A 15,940-nucleotide genomic window follows, 5' to 3' on the forward strand; every position below is an offset into this window, starting at 1 on the left:
CTGGTCATAATGCATTATAAGCTCAGCGGAACTGCACATTATAGCTACCATGACTTGGTCAGTTATAAAGGGATTTTGTTTTTAGTTGTATTATAAAGGGATTTTGTTTTAAGTTGTTGTTGTGCATAATTATAAAAAAGAATAGGAGTATATTGAAGCCTTGTAAGTGCATTATAATGCATTATAAATGCACTTATACTTAAAAACAGCCCGCAACAAATGCTCTCTCTCAGTAACTTGAGTCGTCACAATAATGATATCAGCATCGGATTCCCATAAGAGAAGATTGTTGTTATGAATGTTCTAGTCTCGCGTAGCCAGACAACTATTCCACAGTCTCTGAATGCTATAAAAAGAAACGTCTGGAACTACACCTACAATCAGTCATCTGTTTGTCATTTCTGTTCACGAAAATATATTTAAAAATATCTTTCGATTTGATTTGGACATTTACATTTCTGCTAATAAGCAAGCTATATACAGTATGATTATACAGTTTGATTATTTTGCGTGACTGTAAACACAAAACAGAAGTGGGGAGGAGGCTTCAAAATCTGCTTTCCCCTTTAATCATCTAAAGAGCTCTAGACTGGAAGCATTAGAAAATTGGGGGAGGCAACAGTCTGGCCACACAAGACTATGAATGTAGTCCTACACCGGCCATGTTGAGGACCCCCCCCCCTTGTAGTAACTCAAGGGGGACATCCCTCTAGGGCTTCCGGATCCCCTGTTGTACTACAACACTAACACAGCATTGTTTCATTAATGTGAGGGGAATGACCTGATACTATGATATCTGCCGAGGGAAAGGTTTGGATATGCAGGGCTGTGTGTCTTTTTGACAAATGGGGCACAGCAATAAAGAATAGATTGCTGCTCGCGTCATCTCCCCCTCAACAGGATCAGCAGTATGTGTTGATTTTGACAGCAACATTTTGATTTAGTTTTAGTCATAGTCTTTTGAATAGTTCTAGTCATCTTTTAGTCAGTTTTATTCGCTTAAATCTACAGTTGATTTTGTCGACAAACATTTTCTTTTGGCGGGCCTTGATGGGGTGATTTTACACTTGGTTGCATGCTGAAAATAGCCAATATACAAGGTCACAAAGTAGATCTGCTATTTTCAGAGCGCAACACCCGAGCACAACCAAACATGTCTTTTACTTCTACTGGAGCTCTTCTCCACTAGTCCCTCCCTAACTTTTTAGTCTAGTTTTGTTGTCAAAATTGTCAATATATTTAGCCTTAGTTTTAGTCATCGTGGCTTAGTTCATTCTATTCAGTTTTCGTCAGTGAAAAAAAGGTAGTGGACGAACATTTTCCGTCATAGTTTCAGTTGACGGAATCAACACTACTTTTGGCAAATGGGGCCTTCGGAAGCACAGCAATGTGGAATAGGTTTCATTGGACCCTCCGCTGCTCGCGCCATCTCCCCTCAACGGGATCAGCAGAGTGATCGCTCACATCCAGGGACGTGCAGAGAATATCAGAGAGGCAGGAGCTGACACTTCTAAAAGGGCCTTTTGTTGAAAACATCGAAAATAGCAGACCTCCAAGCTCCACAACGTGTCGCAGCGCGACGCGTTTTGAGTTGGAGTGTATTTTCTACACAGAGAGGGAAATTCTTTCAACATCAGATGCTGCGTTGATGTTTGGGGGAGAGTTTGGACAAGGCAATTTCTCTTGAATGCTGCTTTCAGGTATGGCATGGAAAGAGGACCTTTGCATTTCTTTCACCATAGTAAAAACTACATTCTCGGTCTGGAGAGGGCTCTGTTTACAGACAGATAAAAGGGCAGGGGCTCAAGCCCCCATTGCTGTCTATGTGTCCACGTGCCTGCTCTCCATCGCTCCCATCCATCCATCCCTCTCTTGCTATGTGCCAAGAAGCCCTGTTGCAGGGGACACGACCAATCCATCACGCTGGCTCCTGTAACTGAGTTGAAACTGTTACTGTTGTCCTTGGAAAAAAAAAAATAATGTCCCTGCTGCTTCTCACTGCGCAGGTTTTCTATTTTTATCCCGCCTGTACACTCATAGCATTGTTACACCATACGGTGCCATTCCTGCTGCAGAGAAAAATGAAAAAAAATGACATTTCAGTTTCAGAGATGACATCCCTCACCGGGGGAGTATGCATTAAAAGCATGTCGAGAACGGCAAATGAAATGTGGGCAATGCAGTCTTAGAATAAGACATTTTGAATTGTGTACTTTCTTTTTCTTTGTCTTTTTTGGGTGGGGGCTGTCGATGCAAATGATCACCTGTTTTTCGCTTCTTTTTTCTGTCGATTGCAGAGCAAAGACATCGGCGTACAGATGCACGAGGAGCTGGTGAAAGTCACTAATGAGCTGTACACGGTGAGTTGGAACAACCTGGAGCCTAAACCTTCTCTGTGTCTCTATCTGTGTGCTGCTGTGTGCTTTTATTGTTTGAAGATAATACAGTATGCAGTGGTGGGGAAAGCACCCACATTCTTTACTTAAAGGGGAAGACCACCCAGTTTCAATATTGAACTATGTCATTAATATACCTTAGAAGAGTTGTGTGGAAATAAAAAAAGGTTCCCCCTCTTCTGTGTTGCCTAGAACTGTAGGATTGATTTTGGGGTTTGTATTGCAAATTACAACTTGATGACATCACACATTGTACTTTACAATACAAACCCCAAAAATCAATCTTCCAGTTCTAGGCAACACAGAAGAGGGGGAACTTTTTTTTTATTTCCACACAACTCCTCTAAGGTATATTAATGACATAGTTCAATATTGAAAATGGGTGGTCTTCCCCTTTAAGTCAAAGTATCAAATACTACCATGTAAACATGCTCTAGTACAAGTCTGGTAGTTAAAATTTACTTGAGTAAAAGTTCAAAAATCTAAATGTACTTAAAGTACCAAAAGTAGAAAGTACCGTTTCAAATGTTTTCAAGTTTTCAAATGTATACAAATCTTAAAAAAATAGCAGATCACGCACGCACGCACGCACACACGCACGCATGCACGCACGCACGCACACACACTAAAGGCGAGGGCAGATTTCAAAATAGTACCGTTCAGACACACCCATTCAGAAAATCACTGAAATGAAAGGCAAGGCTTAATGATTTTTTTAATGAATGAATGAGTTAATGAATTGGCATTTTTTGGGCTGGAAGATTCACTGGGAAGACCAAAAACATGGTGTAGTCCCTTTAATGCAATATTCCAAAAAATGTCCCAAAAATAGACAATCTACAAGCTCACAATGCGCACACCTTGACAGCTTGTAGATTTGCAATTTTTTTTTTTTTTTTTTTGTGCCTGTAATATGACACCCAAAATAGGGACACCAGGTGGAAAGTGGTTGAGGCGTACGTTGTGCCACATGATACTAGGCTCTGATGCAGCCTGACAGCGGGTCCCAGGTTCGATTCCCGAGCCCAGTGGACATTTGCTGCGTGTCACTCCCTGTCTCCCTGGCCCATTTCCTGTCAAATCCACTGTACCATCCAAATAAAGCAGAGGTTTACATACAACGAGCGGTCTGGGGACCACCAATGGTCCTTGAGGGGGGCTGACCCTGGGAGCTGTGCTCCAAGAATTCCTGTGCACTTGTGCAAATGGCAATAAAGTCTATTCTAATTTACCATATTAGGGACATCGCCATGAATGGACTTCCTTGATTGGCCAGCCCAACCCATCAGTTTGTGGATTGGTCAAACTTTGCGTGGTGTTTGTGCCACTGAACCAATATAAGTGGTAGAGAACACAATAGGACACCATTCTGTTCCACAACCCTTCAGGAATCTAATTTAAACCCTGGAAGAGCTGTTGTAAGAAATGTACCGTTGGCAGCTGCATCTAAACGGAGGCATGTTGACATGTTGTCATGCTGCTGTTGCCGTGGGAGACAAAGTCTACTCATTTGGGGGGTGCAGCGACAAGAAAAAGATTGATGTTCAGGTCTTCAACACTGTGTCTTTACGCTGGAGGAAGTTTACAACCCCAGTGACAACTGGAAGAGGAGATTGTCACCTTGAGGGTCCATCCAGGCGCTGGGGCCACACAGCTGTGCTGATAGAAGATATCTACATCTGGGGTGGTTATTATGACACAGCAGGGGAGAACGACAGCGTACTTTATGCATTTGACGTCGACAACGGCAGATGGTTCAAGCCCAAGGTTTCTGGAACTGTTCCAAAGGGAAGGCGGGACCATTCAGCCTGTGTTTTGGGGAAGGTCATGTACATTCATGGAGGATTCAGCAGTGGTAAATGGTATAATGACATCTACAAGTTGGACTCCACCACAATGGTCTGGTCTTTAATTAATATCAGAGGCATTCCACCACCTGATTCAACAGGCCACTCTGCCAACATCATCGGGACAAAGATGTACATTTTTGGGGGCGGAGCCTCCTACTACAACCACAACATCATCAGAGTGTTTGACACAGAGACCAACTGCTGGCTGAGAACACCTTCTGCACAGCTTCTTCCAGACAAATGCTTGCTACATTCAGCCTTTGCCTACAATGGAGAGCTGTACATATTTGGTGGCATTCTTGACCAGGCCTTCAACGATCTCTGGAAATTCAGTCCAATGACCTTCTCCTGGAAGAAGGTTGAGCCCAAAGAAAATGTCCTGTGTGGATACAGGAGGATGTGCTGTTGTTGCATTGTGAGAGATTTTATCATCTTCTTTGGAGGATACGGCACACCTGGTGAACTGTGCATGTTAAACTTAAGTCCTAGCCTGAAGACCTTATGCAAGCTGGCAGTCATTCAGTATGATCTGGAGCAGTCAGAACTCACACACGCCATCAGGTGGGAACTGGCAGCCATGACTAACAACAGCAACAAACTAGACTGCACTCTGTCGAGGTAACTTGCCCCTTGTTCACTCATGGCCATGTATGGCCTACTTGTGCACAAGCAGAGTGCGCAAGTACTGCGATCGGTGCTGTCTGTATGCATGTGGGTGGGCAAGTTGGCAACTTGCAACTTGTTGTTTATATAATTATCAGGCCCGCCAACGAAAGCAGTACTTGCGCGCTCTGCTGGCATAATAATACAAAATAAATTAAGGCGTGGCCACCCGTGGACCTCTGACTTCATTTGACCAATCTGTGACGTCACCTATGATGTACAGTATATATTAATGGCTTCATTTGTGGAATTATGACATTATACTGATGATGACATCATTGTCTTTTTTTTCTCCAATTTAGTCGTTATGTTCCTCCCGACACACATTGCTGTGTTGTTGTCACTAGGGCTGTATAAAATCGACACGTGGATGAGTCAGTCGAAGACCCCGCAGTTGAAAGTAATTGTTTGAGTCGTGCCGTCGGTGGTAATTATCTATCTATAAATGCGAGAAGTCTCTGTGTGTCTGTAATCCGCGTATCTCGAGAACCGTTCATCCCACCGGCTTCAGATTCGGCACGCGCGTTCCCCGCCGCGGCACGGAGTGCAGTGCCGGGTCTCGACCCGACCCGACGCGCGGTTTTCCCGAACCGGCGCGAAACGTTCGGAATCTCCTTATGCGGGGTTGATTGTTGACATCAGGCTGTTCCGGAGGAAATCGGCGAAAGCTCTGACTCATTGTGACATCACTTCATAAAAGGCTCTGACATCACGTACGCCACATGAGTCAACAAAAAATCTCTGTGAGTGTGTATGTATGTATGTAATCCGCGTACCTCGAGAACCGTTCGTCCCACGGGCACGCGCGTTCTCCATATATGGGCATAAAATGAATGCCCCCATATATGGGCATAAAATGGATTGCAGACAGACAGATACAGATATCTCCATATATGGACATAAATGGACAGAGGCAAACAGATGGTCAAAGATCTCCATATATGGGCATAAAATGGACACAGACAGACAGATACAGATATCTCCATATATGGGCATAAATGGACACAGGCAAACAGATGTTCAAAACGGGTCCTATGACAACAGGTATAATGAGGTTTGCATTAAAGGGGGAACCGGCACTGTGTCTGCAACACAGTTGGAGGCACAGACAGATACTCCATATATGGGCATAAAATGGACGTAGATAGACAGATATCTCCATATATGGGCATAAAATGGACCCAGAACTATAACTGCAGTGATCTCCATATATGGACATAAAATGGACGCCGACAGACAGACAGACAGATACAGATATCTCCATATATGGGCATAAATGGACACAGGCAGACAGATGGTCAAAACGGGTCCTATCAAAACAGGTATAATGGGGTTTGCATTAAAGGGCGGGGCATTCATTCCCTATTTACATTGTTCCGAGTTGGCCAGGTCGCCGAGCTTCTAGTATTTATAATAACACCAGTTTCGACTGCCGTGCGGTAAAGAGCAATGGACTGGTCTGGTCTGGTATGTCATGTACTTCTAATTGAGTCTATCTTACTTCTACTTGTAAAACCAGTGGACGTGACTTGAAAGTCACGTCTGGAGGCTCTTATTTTGAAATTAACCGTTTTGAGAGGAAATACTTCAACTTGTTATTAGCTACTTGATGCAGATAGCCACTGCCAGCCACTTTCACTTTGACACTGGACGCTGAGTGATGGTGGTGGTGGTCTAATGCTGAGAAGTAGCAATGGGCGAAATGGCAAAGACAGACGTCACCTCACAGCTCTGATAAAGTTGGCACACAACATTTCTGTAGCTCTTTGATACAGCAGCGTTGTGCTCTGAACTGTATGTAGTTCTACACAGGAATGTTGTTTAAAGCAACACTTGATTCTTTTTTTTTAACCTTTTTATATAAAACGATTCGTCGAAGAGTCGGATTAAACCCCGACTCGACTTCGACTTGATAAATCCTGAGTCGAGGACAGCCCTAATTGTCACTGCTGTTGTATCCTACTGACACACCTGCCAGTGAGGAGCCCCCAAAGGGAGTCCCATCCTGGTGTAAAAGGACTGTGTCATTTATTTTTGTTTGTCAATTATTAGCGGGCCCACTTGCAATATCCTCATGGCCCACCAGTTGATCCTGACCCACAGGTTGAGAACCACTGGTATAGACGATATAGCGTCCAAACCGAAATATAAGGTTTGGTCCGGGCTCTAGTGCTGTGCTAGTCCTGTGTCCTGCATGCCAAGCCTTCAGTCCTCAGGCTTGTTTTGGGGGACGGCAGGGACGTGCAGAGAATGTTAGAGAGGCAGGGGCTGAAATTTCTAAAAGGGCCTTTTGGTGAAAATATTGAAAATAGCAGACCTCCAAGCTCACAACGCGTCACAGCTGGAGGTTGGCTATTTTCGATGCTTGATTTCTACACAGAGAATTTCTTCAACATAAGATGCTGCATCCAAGTTCAGCAAAGTATGGATAAGGCAATTCTCTTGAATGCTGCCTTCTGGTATGGCAGGGAAAGAGGGCATTTGCATATCCTTCACCACAGTAAAAACTGCATGCATGGTCTGGAGAGGGCACTTTTTTACAGATGGATAAAAGGGCAATATCCTCATGGCTCAGGCCCCCTTTGATGTCTATGTGTGCACGTGCCAGGGGGACGGCCTGGTACAGTAGCTGTAGAGGTTCAAACATCCCCACAATCTAAAACCAGACTCTGTCAAGGTGCCAACTTGCCTCTCGTGCACTCGTGGCCATGTATGGCCTACTTGTGCACTTGCATAGCGCGCCCTGTTATTTATGTCAGGTCGCACTTGCTGGTCCCTCATTGGCTGTTGATGGTGATGTCACCAAGAATGCTGGTCCCTGATTGGCTACGCATACATTTACGCAAACAGACACGGCACACACAAAATCACCGAACGCTGTGCTTGCACACTCTGCTGGCGCAAGTAATAACTGAGAACCGAACTGAACTGTCGCACCAAACCGACACTGTTTCATCACAAAATCCAGAGAAACCTGCCATGCCTATCTATCAGTCTCTCCTCGGTGGGTGCGTGCGTGTGTGTGAGATGGAGAGATGGAGAGAGATAGGCTGGAAGTGAGTGCATGTGAGAAAGGATTTTGTGTATAATCTGCATTACTCCTCAAGCATACTCCACCATGTCCAGCAAAAAGCCAAAACATACCTGCAAACATGCCTTTGTTGGCCACGGTTTGTTTTCTAATGCCAGTCCAAAGGAACATTACGTTAGAATTTATCAGCCGATGGAACCCAGTACCACATAGCCTTGGACTGGCAGTCGTCGACCGATCAACATTTTGTTCTGCCCTCCCAATCAAAGCAGTGTAGAACCGCAGCCCTTCCTGCCTCGCACGGCGGTGTCGCGAGGCGAATAATAGCCGGTCTACGCTCGCCACCGTGCAACGAAGCAGAACTCGGGCAGAACTCCCTGTTCCGCGCCAGATATGCCTTATCAGCAGCTGTGAGCCTCAAACAGGTCGTTTTCTTCCTGATGCGGAGAGGACATGAAAAGGGGAGAATTTGCATGTTTTTCCTCCCACTGTGTGAAGTTTTCTTTTTTTTTCTTTTTTTTTTTTTGAACAGCAGTTTGAAGGAGAAAGTGTTCTGGCCCCTGGGCTGGCGGGCCTCCCTGCACAGTCAGCAGTCTGGACTGCCACTGTACTGCAGTGGTGTAAAGTAACTTAGTTAGTACATTTACTCAAGTACTGTACACTTTTGAGTTATTTGTGCTTTTAGGCCTAGAATTATTGAATGCTTTAACCAGTGAAAAATAGCAGATATACAAGTTCACAGCGCGGCACCAAGTGCCGCGCTGCGAGCTTGTAGATCTGCTATTTTTGAAAAAGTCGTGAAAATGTGTGCAAATCTTTTAATATACTGTATGTATTTTCAAAGCGAACGTTTGTAACTCAAATTTTGCTTCTGGGGGTGGTCCCTGGAACTAAATATTTTGAGATGGGGGTCCGTGGCCAAATAAATATAATTTTGGGGGTCCTTCACATGAAAAAGTTTGAGAACCACTGACATAGTAGTCTCTCAAGAACAGACTAACTGAGCTCCAGTTAAGCGAAAAGGACCTTTTCTTTGACGATGGCTACGTATAGCCAGATTGCTGACATAGAAACATAGGTTTTTCAAAAAATCTTAGAAGGATTCAAAAGACACTTATAGAATCGGGTCAAAATTCGAATTTTCACGATTTTTCAAAAATTGCAGATCTACGAGTGCCGCGCTGTGAGCTTGTATATCTGCTATTTTTCAATAGTTAAAGCATAAAATAATGATACACAATTATGTGTACCCGTTCTGAATGGTTTAGGCTGCGGTCATACCAAAGTACCTATGAGAGTGGATTCCCCATTCCGCCGATGCATTTCAATGGGAATGGAGCGGTTTCATGCCAGTAGAGGATTTGTGCGTGCCGCGCAGACCTTGCGTTTATGCTGGAGCAGATAAATACTCCATGGTGATGACGGTTTCCCCCCTCTGTCCAATCGGGTGAGTCGAAGGCGGATACAGGGAGGATCCTGAGGCCACGCACAAAAAGAGTTTACTTTTACTTCTGTTCCAATACTCCGTCAACTCCACTACAATTACAATTCATACTTTTACTCAGGTAGGCTACACTTTGAATTCCGGACTTTTACTTGTAATAGAGCATTTCTATATTGCAGTATTGCAGTATTACTTTTACTTAAGCAAATTATGTGAGTACTTTCTCCACCACTGATAATATGTACATACATACCTTGTTAGAAGTAAAAGGCCTGTATTCAAAAGTTGACTTGAGTGAAAGCACAAAAGTATTGGCAACAAAATATATGTATAGGGGAGGCAGTGGCTAAGGGGTACAATGGCTGGTATAGCGGCTGGATGGGAACCGCTAGGTTCTGAGTTCGATCCTGGGCTCACCCAGAGTTAATGCCTAAGTGTCCTTGAGCAAGACTCTGAACCCCTAATTGCTCCCGATGTGCCTTGCATGGTTTCCTCTGCCATCTGTGTATTAATGTGTGTGTGTGTGTGTGTGTGTGTGTGTGTGTGTGTGTGTGTGTGTGTGTGTGTGTGTGTGTGTGTGTGTGTGTGTGTGTGTGTGTGTGTGTGTGTGTGTGTGTGTGTGTGTGTGAATGGGTGAATCGATCTAAAGTGCTTTGGATAAAAGTGCTATATAAATGCACCATTTACCATTTACCAGTACCATAGTAAATCTGTTCCAATGTTAGAAACTTAGTCAAACTAAATAGCAGCTCTACATGCTCTGATCTACAAGCTTTGATGCTTTTAGACACAATAAGCCTATTCCCAAGATGCACCACAATCTTTCATGGGCAGATGTGACTTATGGGTGCTAGTAGTGTTACTTTAAGTACGCTTATTGCGTCTAAAAAGACATATTTGGCCACTTGTACGCATTTCTCTAATTACAAAAATGTTGGCCTTCTTTATAACTTTTGATGAACATACTGTACATTCAATCATGCATACAATTCTGCATACATATTGTTCACAATGGACCATTACCCATTTGGTTCCATTTGTACACTTTCAAGAGTTATGGTGGTCCTTGAAATTAAAAAGAAAGTTCTAGAACCATCGGTATTGTAATGGTAGCAGACGCGAAGTCCACACACTAGGGCATTCACGAATAGTGATTTTTAGTATTTGTATTATTCGACCACAAAGTATTCGAATAGTCGAATATTCGACAGGACTGGCCAAACTGTCAAATATTAAGTAAGCAAAAGGTGAACATTGTGAAAATAGCCGATCTACATGCTCACAACGCCTCGCAACGCGAGGCGTTGTGAGCATGTAGATCTGCTATTTTATCTGCGGAACCGAGTCACATTAAATGTAATACCTACAATTCCAACTGCTTGTCAGGGTGGGGGTCCCCAGTTCAAATATGTTTATTTTGGGGGTCACAGCCTAAAAAGGTTTGAGAACCCCTGGTATAGAGCATTAACAAATTCATCCACCAGGAGCATTGACAGCTCATTCTTATGACTTCCTACAGCCACGTTTTATAAACTATTTATTTTTTAAAGAGAGAGGGAGAGGAAAAAAAGGCGAATATTCGACTTCTGGGAACAACGTCGAATAGTGACTTTGATATTCGAATATGAATAGTGACTTTGATATTCGAATATTCGAATATTTGGTGAATTCCCTAGCAGACGCGAAGTCCACTTACCAGCTCTGACAGTGTGATAAAACCGGTTCCAGATGTGATGCTAATGCATGATTCTGGTTCCTTAGCGTTGGATTTGGTTCCTCTGGTTCTTCTGGTTCCTCTCATTCCGGTTCCCATCCCTAGGACAGACTTGTAGGTCCGTGTCAAGGAGTTCAAGCACTGTCTCCCAGCCAGGCATCATGATCACGAGTGAGGCTAAAATGGAACATGAGATGGGCGGGCACATTGGTGCCGGCGCCCGCAGTACTGTAGGCTATGTGGACGTTCTTACTGGACCGTTGTGGTGAAGAGGGAATTTGAGCTTCCGAGTTACCGGTCAATTTATGTTTCTCTCACCTGTGGTTGTATGCTTTGTTGTGGTGACCAAAAGAACAAGAGTATTTTAGTACTTGTTTTAATGCGGCCATTAAAACAACGACGACAACAACAACAACAACAACATCATCATAGTGGGCATTCATGATGTAACTTTGTTTGGATTGATTGAAGTCGCAAGATCGTGATAATTAGATAATTACATTTTCTACAAGGCTTAGAGTTACATGAACATGGTTGGAATAAAACGTTGTATTATATTGCTTGTCTGCAGTGTTGCCAGATTTTGCCAGAGAAACAAGCGACCCGGTCTAGGATTACAAGCCAAAAAAGAACTTGGGGTCGCATGAGCATCGCATACAGCATTTATGTGACATGTCATGTCAAGCAGAAAAAGCTTATAATAAGCAGACATGGCAACACTGTGTGTCTGGCGTATTGTGTTAATATTGAGTTAGAGATACTGCTGAGAGTATACAGTGTTGTATACAGTCTTACCGTGTAACATTATACAGCACTTTGCTATCATTGATTTCCCCTCCCCCTCATTGTTTTCCACTCATACATTATTAATAACAAATACAGTATGTATTTATGTTAGCTGGCTGCACAGTGGTGTATTATTGCATGCAAGAAATATGACAAAAATTAAGACAAAGATATTTCAATTTGTTGAATATGACTTGTTGCATATCGTTGTTTTCCGGTTCCTTTTTATTATTATATATTTTTTAAAATAAATACAATTGTGAAAATAGCCGATCTACAAGCGCAATGTGATACGTTTTGAGCTTGTAGATCAGCTATTTAACGACTTTGTTTATGACAAAATAAGGCATTTATGACAAAACATAAAAGGTTGGAATATGCAGGTTTCTGCCTGACAGCAATGACATGGAAATTAGTGACAAAGTAATAATTTACTTTCACTCCACTACATCTCAGAGAGGAAAATATTGTAATTCTTACTCCACTACAATTATTTAACAGTTTCAGTTACTTTGCAGATTTTGAATCAGAATCAGATCATTACAAAACATACTGTACATCAACCACTACCATTGAGCTCTACGTTGGACGATCTACAAGCTAGCAATACATATCACTGTCGAGTCTGCCACAGTGGGGGACAGTAACTTACTGCAAGTACTGTACACTGACACTGTACTTTTGATTCTTGGGACTTATTGGGACCGAAACGTACAAAAATATATTATGACTTAACCACTTAAGCCCTATTTAAAACATTGTGAATCTAGCAGATCTACAAGCTTAACTCACAATTTCAGTCATTTTCTGAAAATGTACCGTTAATTTGGACTTTTGAATACTTGAGTATTTACACTGTCCACCACTGTTCATCCACCACTGGTAGAGCCCTATCGATGGATCTCTCGCTTGCGTTTAGTGGAAATGGGAAGAGTTTCATGTTTCATACGTTTCACGTGCTTCACTGTGTGTGTGCGTGTGCGCGTGTGCACGTGTGTGTGTGTGTGTGTGCGTGTGTGTGTGTGTGTGTGTGTGTGTGTGTGTGTGTGTGTGTGTGCGCGCGCACACTGCCTCCCTCTCTCCCATTGATCCCATGCACTTCCCTTCTCAGCATCAATTATTTCAATCATGGTTGCTAGGAAACCACCAGAGTGGCTGAAGGTGGAACCATATATTTCTGCTCAGTTGTTGGACGCTTTTTTTTGTTTTCCATTAACCAATATTATATGTCTGGAAAACTGTGTTCAAAGGACTTGAATAGGATATCTTAAAGGGACTACACCATGAATTTAACATTTTTCATATTTTTTCTTGTTTTTTGGTCTTCCCAGTGTCTCTTCCAGCCCCCCAAAAAAACAATTCATTAACTCTAAGCCTTGCCTTTCATTTCAGTGATTTTCTGAATGGGCGTGTCTGAACGGTACTATTTTGAAATCTGCCCTCAGTCTAGGTCACCTTTGGGCTAATTTCCTATTGGGCCCCCTCGAGAAGGGGGCGGTACTTTTTGGGAGGCTATTATTCTATTGAGACTATGAGGTGGGCGGGGTAAAGTGGTGCTAAAATTGGAACGATACAGAGAAGATTAATATGGTGCCATGCCAAAATTGGAACGATACAGAGAAGATTAGCATGCTTATCTTCTCTGTATCGTTCTGATTTTAGCCCAAGGACAGCGACCCGTTGCCAACAAATGGCATTTTGGTATTGCGTCTGAAATGGCTTGGATTTAGAGACAGACAGAACATTAAATGTTCTGTCTGTCTCTGGCTCACAACGCGTCGCGGTGCGACAGGTTGTGAGCTTGAAGGTCGGCTATAAACAGCCTAGGTATAACATAGGGCTAAAGTGGTTAATGTACTGTTTTATAATATTATAATTTACATCCGCAAAGACTGAGGCATTCAAATACAAAAATAAATAAACATAAGCAGTTGAAATACGGAGATACAGGGTTTCTGCAACAACATGGAGATATAAGGTTTCTGCCTGACAGCAATGATCTACGGGGCAGTATGAGACAGACAGGAGAGGGAGGTCATTCCTCTAATAAAAAGGAAATATGGGCAGAAATTATGCAAATCGAACGCGGGCAGCATTTATATAAATGCTAGTCAAAATCCCAGTGACGGCGAGTGATTACACAGCCTATTTACACTGCAGTACGGGCAATAAAACAACGGAGCAAGCCATGAAATATGATTGTTGTCAGGACTGATTATGGCACTCATTTGTTTTTGATTCACTGAGTGTTGTAAAGAACACTAAAAATAGAAGATAGATACACCGTTGTTTCTCAAGCCCTTTCATTTATCAGTCTCTGCTATAAAATCCTCAGTGTTATTGAGCGGTGCTAATGGCTCCTACATCTGGCTTTGTGTGTGGTCCCGCACAGCTTGGCATTGGCCAAACTTTGTGGTATAGTTTGAGCATGTACCGTATAGCAAACAACCATCTGGTAACATCCACCCTTAAGACAAATATGGGTAAATTCTCCTTCTACAGCACTGCCACCCAAGTGTGGAATTCCTTGTCCCCTTCCCCTAAAACATGTAGTTCTTAAAAAGAAAAAAAAAAAAAAAAAAAAAAACATGTATTTTTGTTTCTCTCTCTCTCTTAGTGAACAGCGCCATCTAGTGGCCATAAACAAGACGTCATTGACATTGTCACGCTGGACCTTGGTAAAAAAAAGACGTCATTGGCATAGAATGAGTTTTAATGGTCGTCCAGCCCATTTTCATGAAGTCTTTAACTATTAAATAACCTGGGTGTTCCTCATGGCAGGTGATGAAGACGTACCACATGTACCACACGGAGAGCCTGAGCGCCGAGAGCAAGCTGAAGGAGGCGGAGAAGCAGGAGGAGAAGCACATGGGCAGGGCCAGCGAGCCCATGGGCGGGGTCAGCCTGCTGCGCCTGGCCCACGACGACCGGCCGCAGCGACGCAGCTCCGTCAAGAAGATGGAGAAGATGAAGGAGAAGGTGTGGTAGCTGTAGGGCTGTGACATTCCACTTGGCGATTCAGCCATTTAGGCCTGAACGCAAATCTGTGTCACTTTAGTTTCGAACCACTTTAACCATTATTTGATGCTTGATATACAAGCTCACAGTGCACGCTGCAAGCTTGTAGATCTGCTATTTTTGAAAAATTGTCAACATATTTGTGCAAGTCTTTGAATATGTTTGACCCGATTCTACAAACATCTACAATAGTTCAAAGCATTAAATCATTCTAGGCCAAGATGGGTTAATTGCCACACAAAAAATGCGATGAACGATTTAATTGTGTTTTTGTCGTTGACAATTACATTTCTCTTCGGCTTGTAGGCTTTGAATTCGCACATGGCAGATATGAAACATAACCTAAACATACAATGGAATGACTTGGCATATTTGACAACTTTATAATTAAAAAAAGAACATTGAAAGTGGAAATAGCCGATCTACAAGCTCACAACACGTCACGTCACCTTGTGAGCTTTCTCGAAATAGTTTGAAAATGTAAGAACATTTTTCAACATGTAAACGATTATGACAAAATAATTGCGATTATGTCAAATAGGCCTAGTTGCGTTTAGACGATTATGTAATAATTGTGACATGCCTTTTGGTAGCACAGTAACACATAGTTCTCAAGCCTTTTCATGTCAAGGACCCAGGGGTCATTAACTCCCAAGGAGCCAAACTCGTTCAGTAACGAGTTAAGGCCACTAGGTGTCACCATGCCAAAAGGAGTTGTCTCGTCCCTGAACGAGACAACGAAGGGTTAACTGTACGTGCAGCTGCCTGCCCTCTGAATGACCTGAGTCCATACGTCACCCCGTAGCAGAGAGAGAGGGAGAGAGAGAGAGAGAATGGCACGACCGGGCTACATTGATTTCCATTCTACTCTGAAACATAAAAAGGGCTTTATCTATGAATGAGGTGAAAAGAACGCCAGGGAAGCAGAGATCTGATTGTTTTCACGGCGACACTTTACCGCGATGGTCGGCCGCGGTTTGGATTTTAGTTTCGCGAGCTTTTGTAAACAAATGGATTTTCTTCCTCAATCGTCAGTGG

General features: G+C 43.0%; 1 protein-coding gene across 3 annotated transcripts in view; it reads left to right on the plus strand.

The window, feature by feature from the left end:
• Nucleotides 1–15,940, plus strand: part of LOC308286264 (SLIT-ROBO Rho GTPase-activating protein 3-like) — a 112,092-nt gene that overhangs the window by 54,036 nt on the left and 42,116 nt on the right. For all 3 annotated transcript variants that reach the window (XM_080727248.1, XM_080727246.1, XM_080727247.1), the window contains exons 4-5: nt 2,298–2,360; nt 14,666–14,863. In XM_080727248.1, coding sequence (XP_080583374.1) covers nt 2,298–2,360; nt 14,666–14,863 — 261 coding nt within the window. The remainder of the gene's footprint in view (nt 1–2,297; nt 2,361–14,665; nt 14,864–15,940) is intronic.

The sequence above is a fragment of the Nannobrachium achirus genome, assembly GCF_963921795.1.
Source record: "Nannobrachium achirus genome assembly, chromosome: 6".
In the NCBI taxonomy this organism is placed as follows: Eukaryota; Metazoa; Chordata; class Actinopteri; order Myctophiformes; family Myctophidae; genus Nannobrachium; species Nannobrachium achirus.